We start from the raw sequence: 16,445 nt of genomic DNA, 5'->3' as shown, positions 1-16,445 counted from the left end.
CGGTGGGCTGCCCGGAGCACCCCTGCTGGCTGAGGACCATGTGCTTGTAAACTTTAATTTCCATACAGTAGAGAAACATACAGTACAAGCAACACGGGGAATCCATTGTACAGCAAAGCTCGCAAATACACCTCAGCACGCACGCGCACCCCCAGCCACGCTAGGGGCGGTTCTGCGAGCCGGTGGCCCCATGCAGAACGGCACAGGGGAGACAAGCCGGCTCAGTCCTTGCACCCCCCCCCCCGAGGCTTCCTCTGCCCACAGCCCCATGGTCACCTCCAGGAGGACAAGCGGCCTTCCAGACGGTGTCAGACACTCTGCTCCTGGCCGGTCTCTTTCCCGCCTGGGAAGGTGAACCCCATCACCAGCCACAGGGTGTGGCTGGGAAGCCAGGGGCATCCCCTCGGGGCCTGTTCTGGGCCAGGTCCCCACACTTGACTCTGCAAGGGGGTCAGACGTGGCCGCCCTCCAGGGCCTCCAGGCTGGTGGAGCGACAACCCTGGTCATTCTGTGTGGTGGGCACTGTGGTATCCGGTGCAGGGGGCTGGGAGGCATTCCTCGGGGCGGACGGGCTGGGAACTGACCTGAGCGGGAGAGTCGGAGGGAAGGGTGGGGTAGCAGCAGGTTGGGTATTTAGATAGAGGTTGGACAGGTGCAAAGGCAGGGCCGTAGAAGGGAGGGTGGGACCTGTGGGGAGCTCCAGAGGAGTGTTCTTGACATCCCGGCACTTCGAAGGTGGCCCTCAGAAGCATCTGTACGAGGGGGACGTCTGGCTTCCCCCATGGCACTGTGATGTGGAATTCAGCCTTCCCGAAGGCTGAGGTGGGTCCCTGGCCAAGCCCTGCCTGTGGCTCTGCCCCTGGACGGCCAGGAGGAGGCCACTGGCTCTGCTGAGGACCGTCCGTGGTCCTTCGTCCTGACCCTGTGGGAGGCAGCTGCTCTGGACGGGACCTCTCGGCTGGCACCTGTCCCAGGCTGTAGGCTTTGGTACTCGGCGATGTGGGGAGGGCCCCACCCTCACAGGACCACCTCACAGGACCACCTCGGGTGCGATGCTGAACAGGAGGTCGTCATTCCCCCGCCGCACCTCCAGCAGCAGAGGGGACTCCGTCAGGACCGCCTCCTGTAGCTCGCTCGAGTCCGCCAGGGGGCGCCCGTTGACCTTGACAATGATGTCGCCATCTTGGATGCCCCCTCTGCCAATGGAGAGACACGCAGTCACCGCACATCCTTGTGAGGCCCAGACCCTGCTCAGGGGACGATTCGGTTGAACAGCAGTAGTTTAAGAAAAATCATTTCGACAGGTAAGAACAGCGTCCTGACCGCAAGGGTCTTACACCAGATGGAAACTGATGTCCTGCGATGGGCTAGTGCTTTGTGAGCCTGCTTCTTCTCTACATGAAGACTGCTGGGTTCAATTTTTGGCAGCAGTCTTCTTAGGTGGGCTGCCGCAGGCCACGCCCCTTTGAGCCTCAGTTTCCACATCTGCAGTCCCATGTGGGAACACGCTTGCAGATTACGAGGTCCAGGCTGCAGTGAGGTCTGACTGACTAGGCAGCCTCGGTCAGCAGCAGCCAGCCTTGCCACTGAGCCCACCGCTCTGGCTCTTGAGGGGACCTGCCCATGGCCCCTCCCGCTAACTGCTGAAACCTTGAATAAGGGGTCTGAATTTGGCAGCTACTCATTGGCTTCCCAGACCCATGTTTCAACAACTTCCACTGCAGGCCAGCTGTGGACCGAGCACCTGGCTACATGGCTCCTGTGACAGCATGACAGAAAACAGGGAGGGGGTCCTGTTTGGTAGAGGGGGCCCTGCGAGGCTGGAGGCCTGCCTGCCTGGCTCCTCTCCACTCCACACCCTGCCCTTGCCCCTCACAGACCCCCTGTGCCCAACCTCAGCTTCAGGGATTACTGTGTAGACCACAGACCAAATGAAGCCTCCCCACCGTCCAGACCCAGACCTGGGGCAGAGGAGGGAAGGGTTTGCTCAGAGCCCCTGTGGGGCCCGGGCTGGCCATGCAAGCCTGTGGCACCCGTGCTATACAGGCTGCCTCAGCTCACGGTGCTGCAGTCAACCGTTCTCCAGTACTAGATGGTTTCAAAGAAAACGGTGCTTAGTCTCATTGGATCTTGACAAAGCCTCCTCAGGGGAGAAAGAGACGACCGAATCGTGTCCATTTTGCAGATGAGGAAACAGGCCCAGGAAGACCCCGGTTGGCTCACCGGGCTGATGGGAGCTGGGCTGGATTGGGGTTTGAGCTTCAGGGGGGGTCTCCCCTACTCTGTCTCTCCAGACCCAAAGGAAAGGACATACTGGGCCGAGGAAGGGCACTGCCAATTCTCTAAGGAGTACCTCATCTCTGCAGCCTGCCCCTGGCTTAGATGCTAGGCCAGAATCCCACCCGCCACTCCGTGCCATGTCATGTACCAGGGGCGGGGGTGCTCAAGGTCATGCAGGGTCACTGAAGCGGGCCCACCCTAGGCCTCATGCCCACCCAACCCCACCTTCCAGGATGTCTGATCGCCTCCTGTCCAGCCTCCCTGCTTCGCGGAGTGCAGCGTACCTCTGAGACGGTGAGTTTGGGGCAACCTCTTGCACGTAAATCCCACTGCTGACCGACGGGAAGTCTGGGTTGCTGGCCTTTAGTTCTTCCACCAAACTGAAAAGGAAGTTCCACAATTAACACACTTCTTCTGAGTCTCAGAACTAACTCCATGGCACAAAGCTGCCCTCACTCCCCCCACCACCCAGGCCAGGAGAGGTATCTCCTTTGGACCCTGAAACTGCTCTCTCCTACTGGGTTGTCATTGGTTCTTCTCAGTGTCCTCCACTTGACATGGGCTCCGCAAGAGAAAGTTTACTGAAGGTGGATGGTTAGAAGTGTGGACAGGGGAGGGTGATGGAGTACTGATGGAGTACTGATGAGCAGAACACAGTCTTCACTCCCAAGGAGCTCAGATTCAACATTGAGAGGGGCAGGGCACAAACAGGCAATTCCAACCCATGGGACCAGTGCAGTGCTTGGAAGGGAAGCACAGCTATGCAGGGGAAGAGGTGGTACTCCTCCCACTTGAGTGGCACGGGGAGCAGAATAGTGTCTTCCAAAAATTTATGTCCACCCAGAACTTCAGAAAGTGATTTTGTGTAGAAATAGGGTCTTTGAAGATCTAATTGGTTAAGGATCTCTAGGTAGGGTCATCCTAGCTTAGGGTGGGACCCAAATCCAAGGACTGGTACTTTTATAAGAGAAAGAAGAGGGATATTTGGACACAGAGGCCACATATGGATGGAGGCAGAGATTGGGGCCATGTGGCTATAAGCCAAGAAATCCCTGGAACCCCCGGAAGTGGGGAGAGGCAAGGAAGGACCATCCCCACAGAGCCTCCAGTGGGAGCACAGACCTGCTGACACCCTGATTTGGACGACTGGCATCCAGAACTGTAAGAGGACGGATTCTTATCATCTTAAGCCACCCAGTTTGTGGTAATTCATTGTGGCAGCCACAAATGCTTGTTTCCTGGAGGAGGGGGCACCTGAATGGAGTCCTGAGGGTGCTGAAGGAACCTATCAGACAGAGGGGGGAAAGGCATTGCAGGCAGAGGGCTGGCCTGAGCAGAGGCTTGGGACTCTGAGTGTGTCTGGCCCTCGGGAACACCTGCAGGTGGCTGGGCACAGCTGGGCAGGGTCTGGGCGGAGAGGTGAGGAGAAGTATGAGGATGGAGGGGCAGCAGGGCTGCATCCTCAGACACTCACCTTGGTGTGATGGTCCGCATCCGGATGCCAATGAATCGCTTCTTCCAGTCTGGGAACAAAACATGACGGGACTCCGTTAGAGCCACTATGAAAGCCTCTGCCCTCCCTAAGGGGCCAGGTGGGGCCGAAATCCCCCCCCAGGAGCAAAAAGCAGCAAGATCCATCCCTTGTGGTCACAGGCCTAGAGCCACCTCTCTCCTCCAGGCTGCTGTTGAGGAGCTGGGAGATGTCCTGCCTAGTCTGGTGACTTCCTGCCCACCGTTGCCTTCAGGCCCCATACAACCACATCAGTTCCTACAGCTTTTCTGCCACTGAGCCCCACACACAAACCCCAATGGCCAATGGGGCTTTCCTCTCCAGCCTCCATCTCACAGTCTCCCCAAACTTGCCTGCTCAGATCTGAACTTGTTACCTTCTCCCACCTTCCCCATAAATTACAACATTAGCCAATAATGCCCAGTGAGCACTAGCCATGTGCCAGGCCCTCCAGTTGGAGACTTAAACACACAACTTGCCAAGGTGGCAGCTCTATCCCTTGGCTGCACCAGCCTGTGAGTTAGAAGGTGTCTTAGCCCCAGAAATAACATTTACTTATTTGGAACCATAAAACGAGTCTCAGCACAATTAAAATGTCTTATAAAAACGTGCTCTCTGACCACAGTGGAATTAAAGTAGAAATCAGTAGTAGGAGGGTATCTAGAAAATGTCCAATAACTTAGAAACTGAATAACACACTTCTGAATACTCCATCTTCAAAGAAGAAATCAAAAAGGAAATTAGAAAGTATTTAAAACTAAATAAAAATGGGAAAACGACATATCAGGATTTGTGAGGTGCAGGTGAGAGTGCCAATATCAGAGAAGAAAGGTCTCACATCACTGATCCCAGCTTTCACCTTAAGAACCAGAAAGAGAAGACCAAATGAAACCCAATGTAAGCGGAAGAAAGGGAATAATAAAGACTAGAAAACAGAAATCCAATACAGAAAATGAACGAAGAGCAAGGCTTACTCTTCCAGATCCATAGACTCGATAAGCTTTCAGCCAGACTGATCAGCCAAAAGTAGGAAAAAGAAAGACAAGACAATTATCCATATCAGGACCAGGCAGAGGAGAGGGGACAGCATCACAGACCCTATGGTTTCGAAAGGGTAGTAAGATGTAATTATGAACAACCGGATGCCGACACATTTGACAACTCTGATACAATGCACACATTTCTTGAAGCTCCCAAACTGCCAGACCTCATCAAGAAGAATCAGGTAACCACAGAAGCCCTGCCTCTATCTTGTAGTTAAAAATCTCCCCACAAAGAAAACATCAGGGCCAGATGGTCCCACAGAATTCTACCTAACGCATAGGAAAGAAATAGTACCAACTATGCACAAACTCTTCTAGAAAACTGAAAATGGGTGAACACCTCAGTGATGTTGTGATTTATAATAAGAAATATGTGGTTTGGTTTTTCATTAATGGTTCCCAGCACATGGCCCCTAAAACTTCTGTAATTCCCTGAGACAAGCGCTCTGGGGACATCTTTTGCTGTCAGCCCCTGAAATAGCCTCACGGTGATAAATGTGCAAAGGGCATCTTCTGTTACTCATACCACAAGCCCCTTTCAACCACTCCCAAGTGTATGTTACCAAGGGAATTTTCAGAAGCCCCTAAGGATGGGGCTGGTTGCCAGGAAACCTACAGTGTGATTCAGGGGTTGAACTTTCAGCCCCAACCTCCATGCCACCTCTGGGGAGAGGTGAGGAGCTAGAGGTGGAAATAATCGCCAATGGCAGTGACTGATCCAGTCATGCCTACATGATGAAGGCTCCAAGAGAGGGGGTCAGGGAGTCCAGGCTGGTGGACGTGGAGGTGTGCTCTTCATCCTTTCCCAGACCTACCCTGTGCTTCTCTCCTATTGTTGTTCTTGAATCATACTTCTTTATATACAAACTGATAATCTAGCAGGTGAACTGTTTTCCTGAGCTCTATGAACTGGTCCAGCAAGGACCCAAACCCAAGGAGGGGGCTGTGGGAACCCCAATCTCTAGCCGGTGGGTCAGAAGCACAGGTGACAGGCTGGCCTTGTGATCGGCATCTGAAGTTGAGGGCAGTCTTGTGCGACCTTAACCGTGAGTTCTCACACTATCTCCACGTAGACAGTGTCAGACTTGGGTGAAACAGTAGGACAGCCAGCTGGTGTGGGGAAGCCCCTTGCATTTGGTCACCGGGGTGTCAGAAGTGAAGCAGTCTCGTAGCAGAGAAAGGAGGACAGACGAGAGGCAGAGGACGTGTGTTCTTCCTAAAAACTTCCCAACCATCATCCTGATACCAAGACCAGGACGGAAAACAAGACCAACACCCCTCATGAAGACAGCTGCAAAAAACCCTTAGACATTTTCAGCAAATCAAATCCAACAATATATACCAAGGATAATGGATCACGACGGAAGGAGCTTTATCCCAGGAATGCAAGGATGGCTTACCATTCAAAAATCAGCCAAGGCAATTTACCACATGAACAGATCACAAAGGAAAGTCGTCATCTCAAAAGGTGGAAAAAGCATCTCACAAAATCTTCTAACATCTGTTCCTAATAAAAACTACAAATGGAAGGGAAATTTTTCCACCTGATGAAGGACACCTGCAAGAGACGTTGAGTGAGCACCCTACTTGCTGGTAAGAGACTGGAGCCTTCTCTTCTCTCCAAGGGCAAGAACGATGCCAGCCCCTCCACTCTCACCACTTTTATTCAATACCTTATGGAGGCTCCAGCCAGGCAAGAACAAAAGAAAAGGCATCCATCCAGCCTGGAGAGAAAGAAGCAAAACTGACTCCATGCACAGACTGCAGAATCATCTATATGCTAAATCTGGTGGAACCCACAGGAAACCCCACTGTCAAGGGCACAGGATCTCTCGTAATACATTGACATACAAAAATCAACTTTACTTGTATATTCTGGTAACGAAGAATCAAGAAATTGAACTTTGAAATTGAACAATTGAAACAATTGAAAATGAAATCAGAAATTGACAAGCTGATTCTAAAATCCATTCGGAAACGCAAAGGATCCCCCAAAACCAGAAGGACGTTGGAGGCTGGACAAAGCGGGAGGGCTGACGTCACCTGACTTGAAGACGCATCAGAGCTGCAGTGATCAGGACAGTGTGACACTGGCACAGACAGAGAGACAGACAAGTGGGACAGAACGGACTCATTTTATTTTCAACAAAGGAGCAAAGGCAATTCAGCAGAGAAAAACACAGGATGTTGGAACAACTGGCTCTCCAAAGTGGGGAAAAAGAAGGAGAACTTTGATTCATACTTTGCACTCTTTTAAAAAATTAATTCAAAATGCATCATTGTCCTAAAGCGAAGACCTCGGAAAGTAAACTGCTAGAAGAAAATGTAGGAGAAGATATTCCTGACCTCCGGTTAGCAAAGATTTCTTAGATACACACGCACGAGCCATTAAAAAAAAAATTGGCAAATGAGACTTCATAAAAATTGACAAAACGTCCACTCTTTGAAGGAGCCATCAGGGGAATGAAAAGTTAAGCAGCAAGAGGAGACATTTGCAGCTCATTTCTCTGACAAAGGCTCCCATCCAAGATGCATCCAGGCCCCTCTCAAAACCTAGTAAGAACACAAACAACCCAAATTTTAAAGTGGGCGAAACATCTCAACTGACATTTCTGCACAGATCGATGGAATGGGTGGCCCTGAGTGAGAGGAGGCCAGCAGGGGGTGGGGGTGGGGAAAGGGGAGGCCTGGCCCAGGGCTCTGCTGGGCCTGTAGCTTTGGTGTTTGCCCCCAGCAGATGCAGCCCTGGGATGCTTTTGAGCAGAGACGGCCCTTGGTCTGCCCGACGTTTTGAAAGGACCCCTCGGCTGGGAAGGGCCTGTGGGGACAGGGCACCTGCGTATCCCAGTGCAGCGCTCTGCGATGGGGCCAGGCTGGAGATGGGAATCTGGGAGTCACGCCCTAGGTGGCATTTCCACCCATAGATGGGGCAAGGTTCTCAGAGGTAGGAAAGAGTCCCCAGGCAGAGGCCTCGGCCCTCCATCCCGTTCCTGACATGGGTGCTGGCCGCTCGTCGGGATTGCTCGGAACCCCAAGGTCAAGCTTCAAAACAGGAAGGAGCGCGAGCTTCCCAAGCTCCTATGTGAGCAGCATCCTGGCCGGGCGGGCGTGCAACCCTGTCCCCGAAGAGGCAGAGGCCATCCTGTGAGAGGCCTTGGTTGGAAGCCCCCTGCCCACCCCAGAGCCAGCAGGCTCAGCCAGCTGGGGCTTCTCCAGAAACTTGGGCTGGTGGGGCTGGTGCGGGGTGGCCTGATTGAATTTCTGGGTCAGCAGACAACTTTGTGTCTCCTCCTTCATGGGGAGATCACCCAGATACGGGGGGGTCCCGTGCGCTGTGCTGGGACATGGAGGTGGGCTGGACGTCCTGACTTTGCTTCCTGCTAAGCACACTGAGGAACCGCTCTGGACACGTGTGCGGCAAAAACGCCAGTGAAAGTAATGAAATGGTGGGGGGGGGGGGGAAGAGNATGGGGAGATCACCCAGATACGGGGGGGTCCCGTGCGCTGTGCTGGGACATGGAGGTGGGCTGGACGTCCTGACTTTGCTTCCTGCTAAGCACACTGAGGAACCGCTCTGGACACATGTGCGGCAAAAACGCCAGTGAAAGTAATGAAATGGTGGGGGGGGGGGAAGAGCTGGCTTCGGGTACGGAGCGCTCCCTTCAGAGACTTGCAGCCCCCCACACCGAGAGGACACTAATGCCGCTGGACAGGGCACTGAAAGGGGTTCTGTATGGAGCGTGAGTTTCACCTCAACAAAACCCAAACCAAGCCAGGGAGATGCTGCCACCTGGGGCTTCACCCCCTGAACCCCCATCCCAGGAAATGCCCCTGCACCCCGCTCACATTCTGCATCCCGGCTTCCAGCAAGCCCTGTTGGCTCCAAGTGCAACACTGACCAGGACCCGACCGCACCTCCCCCTGCAGCCACTGCCACTCCAGCTGGGCCGCCAGGAAGGCCGCGCGGCCCCTGCTGGTTTCCCACAGGGGACTCCCTGCCCTGGCCGCCTGCCAGCGCATGTCCCCCACCCCCCTGTGCTGCTTCTCCCTACCCCCTGCCGGCCTCCCTACTCTGACCTCATAGGACATATGGGGGGTCCTGCGGCCCACCGCCCCGGCTGGAACAAAATCTCAGGGCTGCCCCCGTGTTTGGCCCTTGGCCCACGGGAGTCCAGGCTCCGCGCAGACACACATGCACTGTGGTCCCCTCTGCAGCCCAGAACGTTGAGCACTGGTCCTAGCTGCTGGGCTGGGGAGAGCTGAACTGAGGTTTCGGGGACACTACAGCCTCTGGCACCTTGAAGAAGGGCCAGTGGGTTCCAGAGCACAGGTGCTGTCCCACCACACCCCTGCCTCTGGCTGCCTCCTGGTCTAGGGGGCAAACACTAGCCCGCAGGTGTCCCCAGTCTGCCTGTGACCTGGAGGCCAGGGAATGTGCATCTAGTCTCTTCTTGCCGGAACCCTCAGCGCCTCCTTGCAGCTCTCCCTGGGCGCACAGGCCACAGAGACCCCCGGGGCAGGAGACAAGTGACGTTTCCACTCCCCAGGCTAGATGGGACCCCACAGTCCAGAGAGGGGCCGACCTCTATAACCACACAGCCCCACTGACCCAAATACTCCTGGGGGTACGCTCTAGTCCTAAGGCTGGCCAGACCCCCAAACCCTCCTGGGGTCTGAAGCTGAGGCTCCCTTGGGCCAGCATGGTGGCCCCTCTTCCCTTGAGGGCCCCCCAGAGGCCTCTGCACCCCATACCCTAGACAGGAACAAGAAATGCACCTTAATGTCTCCTTGGTTTAATTTAAGGATGCCTTGTTTTAAAGAACTTTAGATTAACTGGGTTTAAGTATTTTGATAATTTTATTAAGAAAAAGCAGCAGGAGTGAACACCAGTCAACTTCAGAAGGGCTTTAAATTATAGATTCAGTCACCCAGCTAGGATATGTTGGGCTCTCTGATCAGTCCACATGTCCTGGGGGAGGTGACAGCTCTGGGGACAGGGGCCGAGAGTTTCCCAGGGTGTCTGGGGTGAGGTCAGCACTGACAGGGTCAGTCTCTGCACAACAAAGGAATGGACCCTGCTGGCCCCTGGTGGGTTCTGGGAGAGGAGAGGGAGCGAGGCAAGAAGTGAGGGGCCGCAATCATCCGATTTCTAACAGTCACCTGACAGCTCAGTCTGTGTGGAATGCAGATCCACCCATTTCCAGGAAGGGAGCCAACGTCAAGGGCACCCTTGGAGCAGAGGATAATCACACTAGAAAAGCTCAGCTGCTAGAGAAAGACTAAGGCTACGACAGGTATGAAGGTACAATCCCGGGGTAACTTCTGAGCTTCCTAGCAGCCAAGGAGAAAAGATGTGGGGTTAGACGGCCCCCTGTCCAATAGAAGCGTCCAGCTTCTCCAGGGAAGACTGGCTCTGCCCTGGCTCCAGGCCATCTTCACGTGAGGGACACTGATGAACCCAACGGAATCCTCAACAGCCGTTCTTCGTGTGACCAGTCTTCATGGCACTGGTCTTGGCTGCACTGGGCTGCGTGTGCTTGGCTGGTGGGATCGTGGGGGATCGGGCAAGCATGAGGAAGCCCCCTGCTCTCAATGAACTGCTCGTGAGGGGGCTGGGAGGAGACATGAAAGCAGTCTGAAGGTGTGACTAGTGGGGCTGAGGCAGGTCTGGGCATTGTCAAGGGGAGCATGGGAGACAAAATGGCGGGAGGGAGACGTTCACTTGGGCTAAAATGAAAAGCGGGAAAGTGGAGGGTACCAGGAAAGCTCCCGCGATCAGGAGATATAGGACCCTCCTTTTTAAGGCAGCTGTGACCACCAACTTTAAGAAGCTGATGGGCAGGCCCTCATGGGGAGAGTCAGCTGGGCCTGGCCAAGGCCTCCACCAGGTGGGAGCTCATGGCCATCCAGGCGTGGCTAGGGAGAACTGGACATCCCTGTGTGGATGGGGAGACGGGGCCGAGAGGAAGATGCCTTCTAAGGCTCAGGGGCTCGGGCTCCACTCCCCTGGAGTAGAAACTATGCTCCCGGACAGGCTACAGGACCAGGAGACTGAAAGGGGGAGTCCTTAGGGATGAGCAGTTGGGAGGGAGGGAGGAAGGAGGAGTGGTGGGTGGGTGGTTCGGGCAGATGGTAGGGACGGAAGGAGGGTAGATGGGTGGATGGCTGGTGGATAAAAGGGCAGATGGATAGATAGGTGGTGTGTGAGTGGATGGAAGGAAGGAAGGAGGGAAGGCAGGGAGGAGGGAGAGAGGGAGGAGGGAGAGAAGGCAGGGAGGAGGGAGAGAGGGAGGCAGGAGGGAAGGGAGGAAGGAGGAAGGGAGAGAGGGAGGAAGGAAGAAAGGACGCGTGAGTTCTGTCTGCAGCAGCCCAGAGAAGTGGAGCCTGGTGGCCCGAGGCACTGGAGGTGGGAGGTGGAGGGGGGAGGTGAGCAGCATCAGGAAGGGCGGGGGTGCACGTGGCCATGAGGTAAGGGGAGGGAGACAGAGGCCACAGCTGAGGGGTGTGGGTTTCTGGGGACTTCAGGATGGGCACAGGTGAGCAGGGAAGGACAGAAGGATGGGGTCCCCTGCCTTGGCAGCCCCCAGGGCAGCGCTGTACCTTTGACGTGCTTGTCCTGGAACTCCGCGAGGAAGCGCGTGATGCGGTCCGAGGGGATGGCGAAGGAGATACCGGCTGCCACCTTGAGTGTGTTGATGCCAATGACCTCGCCGTCCTGGGCAGGGCGGTCAGAGGACGGTCACCCGGGAGCCCGAGTACCAAGTACCGTGTCCGCCCCCGGCTCCCAGGGCCGACCGGCCATCACTGCCCCCAGCGGGGAGGCTCCCAGGGCAGCCCCGAACTGTTCTAGAAAGGCCCTCTGGGGTTCACCTCCAGGTCAGGGAACCCCCACACCTCTCCCTCCAAAACCGCCCCTCCTCCCCCCGGCTCAGGGAGCTCACGGTCTGCCCCTCAAGCTGCCCACCGAGGACAGCCCCCACCCGGCAGCAGCCTGAGAGGCTGGAGCCTGGGGAGGGGGTGATGAGGCCTGTGGAACTGAGGCCTCTGTCTCCCGTCCTTCCAGAAGTGGGGCTGGGGGCGTGTGGCCAGGGCAGCTCCCCAGCTCCCCCCCCCACCCTCTCTGTCCCCCTGGAGCTGGCTTCCCACCCCGCCCCTGCCCTTCATCCCGTCAGGGCTACAGACACCTCGTTCTTGACACTGTCCTGGGAAGGCGCTCTTCCCCACAGCCTGGCATGTACCCCTCCTTTTCCAGCCTCTAGCGTAAAGCCCACGCGCATGAGCTTTCATGAATGCACGTGCTGTGGCTCCCATCCCGCTGAACACCTGCCGGGCTGCTCAGGGCGGGGGGAAGCTCCCTCTGAGCCCTCCCGCTCCTGCTCTGCCTTCTCCCCAGACTAGCTTTCTCCTGCATGTCCCCTCGAACCCAAACCCGCAGTCTCCATGCCCCAGATGAGATGCTCCCGCCTCCAGGAAGCTCTCCCTGCCTGCGTTCCCCCAGAGTCCCCTCACTGCTCCTCATGTCGCATGGGTGTGCTCACATCTGACCCGCAGCATGGATGGGAGCTCCCAGGGTGGGGACGGCATCCAATACTTCGGGGCCCTGAACTGATTTCTAGAAATCTCACCTGGGATGAGAATGAGCCTGACTCTGGGTCCCAGGACAGACATGGGGTGGAGGGGACCCAAGGGGACTGGGAGAGGATGAAGATACCCCTCACCTCACATGTAAATGCAAGGATGGGGGACCCAGAGCAGTGAGCAGCCCTGACCTGTGTCTCCCCTGTCCCAGGTCCTTGCTGGGCACGTGGCCCCTGCCTGACCGCTGTTCGGGTCATCTTCATTCCTTGGACTGCCCAGGATCTCTGGGGGGCATGGGGGGGGCAGGGCAGCACGGGCTTGGGGTCAGCCCAGCTGTCGGGTGTGAAGATTCAAGGCCCATCTTTGGTGTTCCATCCCTGCCTCAAGGCTGTACCAAAACCAGAGACTTCTGCCCTTGGGGACACTTACCAGGTTCACCAGTGGTCCCCCGGAGTTCCCGTACTGCAAGGGAAGGAGATGTGACGTGAGCTGAGCCCTGAAGATCTGTCTTCAGACCCTCGTTCTAACCAGCACATAGATGGGTCATCGAACTTCACCCCCAGTGGCACCGAAAGGCCTCATTGTACCCCCATTTCACAGGTAAGGGAGCTGAGGCCCCAGAGGCCACGTGGACGGCTGTCGGATGACCCATGCACCCCACACAGACCCACAGGCTCCCTCCAGGCTTGTTCCACGGCTCGGTCATATCCCACCGGCTGCGAGGGGTCTCTACAAAGACTCGTGTTTCCAGAGAGCCTGAAGCGCGGCAAACCCACAAAGGTGGGTGCTGTGAGCGTGAGAGGTGCCCTCTGCTACAGCAACAATACTACCAGCGACAAAAGGAATGCTGGTGGCGGGGTGGCTTGGGCAGAGACTCTCTGTGTCTCTGAAGGGCTGTCCCGGGCTCAGGGCAGCAGCTTCTAACCCCCAGGGCGGACCTGGCACCCAGGTGCAGAAGTCACAGGGAGCCCAAGCTCCGTGGAGCATAAAGAAGGAACCTTCTAGAGAGCGGATGTTCTGAGTGATGGGGTGGGCTCTGGGGACAGAGACTCACGTTGATGATGGCGTCTGTCTGGATGTAGTCCATGTCCGAGTCCCGGAGGCCCAGCTCCTTGCCGTCCCGCTGGGCTGTGCTGACGATGCCCGTGGTCACGGTGTTCTGCAGGGCAAAGGGGCTGCCGATGGCCACCACGAACTCACCAGGCCGCAGGTCTGCCGAGCGGCCCAGCAGCAGCGCCGGCAGCTTTTTCTGGAGGGGGGACACGGGGAGGGAGGCTCAGCTGTCTGCCTTTGGTGGGACCGGAGCCAGATCGAGGCCAGGCCCCCAGTGGGGTGGTCCCAGGAAGGCAGGAGCAGCTGGAGAGAGCTGTCAGGGGCAAAGGCCAAGGCAAGTCGCCAACTCAGATGGAGGCCAGGCTGGCCTCTGGCTGACCCGTAGTAGGAGAGACCCAGGCTGGAGTCCTTGCCACAGAGGCTCAGATGCTCTGTGAGCGCACAGGTTTCCCAGGCGGCTACAGAGGTCACACACAGGAAGGATGCCCAGACGGTCCAGCTGGGCACGGCTTCTGAGGTCATGGAGCCCAGTGGTTCTATAGTCACAGGTCCGTCTGAACTGACAGGAGCTATGAATACCATCGGAAATGCATCACACGCGAACTGATGCGTACGGCCGAGAGTCTTGCAGGAAGCCTGGAGCTTGATCCAGATCAACCTGATCTCCCAGTGTAGACGCACAGGGAAACTGCGGCCTGGAGCGATAAAGCGACCTAGCCAAGCTCTGCCATCACCGTCTGTGCCCCGAGACAGCTGCTCGCTCCATTTCCACGTGGAGCCCGGGGAGCCCGTCAGTCTGTCCACTCTGCAGCCAGACTGGGAGCTCTGGGAGCTGGCCGTGTTGGCTTTGCCTCCATGGTCTGGGCGCTGCGGGAAGCACGCTCAGAGCAGGCGCTCCCGAGCGCTGTAAGGTGCTGAGTGGATGAGCCAGTGTCCATGACAGCGACGGGAGCCGAGGCTCTCTCGCCAGCACCCCCGTGAACACGGGGATTTGGTGTCTTACTGCTTATGTCCGCTGCCATCACTGGGGCGGACCGGTGAGGGGCACGACCTCTCCCGGCTCCCCGGGTCTGGAATGACTTACAGACACAAAGCTTTCTAAGAAGGTGCTGGTGACCACCATGCCCCGATCACGGGGGCCTCACTCTAGCTGTGGACGAGGACCGACCTCCGACCCTCTGACCACCCGATTCCAGCTGGTTGGAGGGTGGGGCGCCTGGCACAGAGGATCCCAGGCGGAGGGTGAGGACCCACAGCGACAATGTTTCCATCACTGGCCGGCCACAGATGGAGGGATGACAACGTCCGTCCTTGGGGATGCTCTTCCTCACTGCGCCTGAGCGGCCTGGGGCAGCAGCTCTCCCCAGAGCTGGGGGAGCTGCCACGCACACGACTCAGGGGACGAGGGGCAGCTCCTGCCGTCGGGGAGAAGCGGCGGGTGCTGACCGTGCCTGCAGGCACACGGGCCTTACTGATTCCACTAGCATCCGTGGCCCCCGAGGGCCGTCGGGGTGTGCCCGCTCTAGGATCCGGCTGCAGCCATGGAAACAGGAGAGACCCAGCGCCAGCCAGACCTGGGGGGACCCTCGGGCCACATCTGCCCCGCCGCCTGTTTTAAATAAAGTTTTGTTGGAACCCAGCCACGTGTTTGTATCACCGGCGGCTGCGGGGGGGTGGAGGTGTCCACGGATGCACAGGCCCCACAAAGCCCGAAGTATTTACCACTCGCAGCATCACGCAAACGCTGCCAAGCCCTGTCCTTGAGCACAGCCCCCGTCCCCCCGGCCCGCGTGTCCTCATCTCTAGAATGGAGGTGGCGTCCCCAGGCTCGGTAATTACTGTCAAAGGGTCACGTGTGGGGAAGGGTCCACGTTGGGGTGAATCTCTTCTCCCTCGATGGGCAGGAAGGAGCCTCCTCACAGCAGACCCATTATCACCAAAACCACACGCTTTTATTCAGAAAGAACAGAAGCCGGTTCAGAGTCAGCCAAGCCAGCCTCACCCGCACATGTGGCCCCATGGGTCGCTGACCTCATGGTGGGAGTGGCCCGCAGCAACCCTCAGTGACAGTCATAACTACAACACTGGACAAGCCCTGCCCCAGGTCAGCATGATCTCTCCGAGCCTCAGTTTCCCCTCTGAAATAGGAGGACACTGACACCCCTTCTGCCAGGGGCTGTGGGAAGCTCTAGGACATGGCCACTGGCAGTGACAGGACATGATGGCGGCCCCGCTGGGGGCTGCCTGGCCAGCTGGGGCAATCGGATGTGGAGGGACCGGGGCATGTGTCCCAGTGCTCCCCACAGGCTCTGTTGGCGGCTCAGGGACAGCCACATCTCCTGGAGTGGGCCCGGGAGGGACACTGGGCACGTCCCTGGGCCTTGGAGGGCCTCCCCATGGGAGTGCCTGGGGGATGGCAGCCGAGCTCAGTCTGCACTTGGCAGCTCGCAGAAGCACAGGGCGGGGGTCTGGACACCCCAGTTCTAGTCTGACTTGCACCAAGCCTAGGAGCAAACTGCCAGGGTCCCCAGGCCTTGGTTCCTCCAAGCGCCCCACAGGAAGGGCAGGCCAACACTGCTCTGGGCTCTGGGGTCTGGGAAGGTGCCCCCCCCCACTCACTTTGGGGTGGATCTTGATGGTGGCGATGTCCGACTTCTTGTCGATGTCCTTGATGGTGGCCTCGTAGCTGTCACCATTCTGCAGCTGCACCTTGAGCTGCTGCCGGCCGGAGACGGTGTTGGTGCTGGACACCACGTGGGCGTTGGTGATGATTAAGCCGGCCTCCGACATGATGAAGCCTGAGCCACTGGACAGGGGCACGTTGCGACCAAACAGAGGGTGTCTGTGGGGAGGTGAGCACGGGCGGGCGGTCAGGGCGGGCAGGGACCTGAACGCAGGAACCTGGGCACAGGGGCTGGATGCGGGGCTGGACATGGGGGGCTGGACACAGGGGCTGGAAACGGGGGGCTGGACATGGGGGC

General features: G+C 57.3%; 1 protein-coding gene across 1 annotated transcript in view; it reads right to left on the bottom strand.

The window, feature by feature from the left end:
- Positions 1 to 667: 667 nt before the first annotated feature.
- The window catches only part of HTRA3 (HtrA serine peptidase 3), a gene marked incomplete at its 5' end in the record, with an annotated part of 29,971 nt that continues 14,193 nt past the window's right edge, over positions 668 to 16,445 (bottom strand). Inside the window, 7 exons of the mRNA XM_019796749.2 lie at positions 668 to 1,196; positions 2,565 to 2,660; positions 3,755 to 3,803; positions 11,434 to 11,548; positions 12,841 to 12,873; positions 13,466 to 13,660; positions 16,084 to 16,306. Of these exons, the coding sequence (XP_019652308.2) occupies positions 1,031 to 1,196; positions 2,565 to 2,660; positions 3,755 to 3,803; positions 11,434 to 11,548; positions 12,841 to 12,873; positions 13,466 to 13,660; positions 16,084 to 16,306 (877 nt within the window). The remainder of the gene's footprint in view (positions 1,197 to 2,564; positions 2,661 to 3,754; positions 3,804 to 11,433; positions 11,549 to 12,840; positions 12,874 to 13,465; positions 13,661 to 16,083; positions 16,307 to 16,445) is intronic.

This window comes from Ailuropoda melanoleuca, chromosome 11 (assembly GCF_002007445.2).
Source record: "Ailuropoda melanoleuca isolate Jingjing chromosome 11, ASM200744v2, whole genome shotgun sequence".
Taxonomy (NCBI): Eukaryota; Metazoa; Chordata; class Mammalia; order Carnivora; family Ursidae; genus Ailuropoda; species Ailuropoda melanoleuca.
Note: the sequence above shows the minus strand (reverse complement) of the source record. Positions and strands in the feature narration are given on the sequence as shown.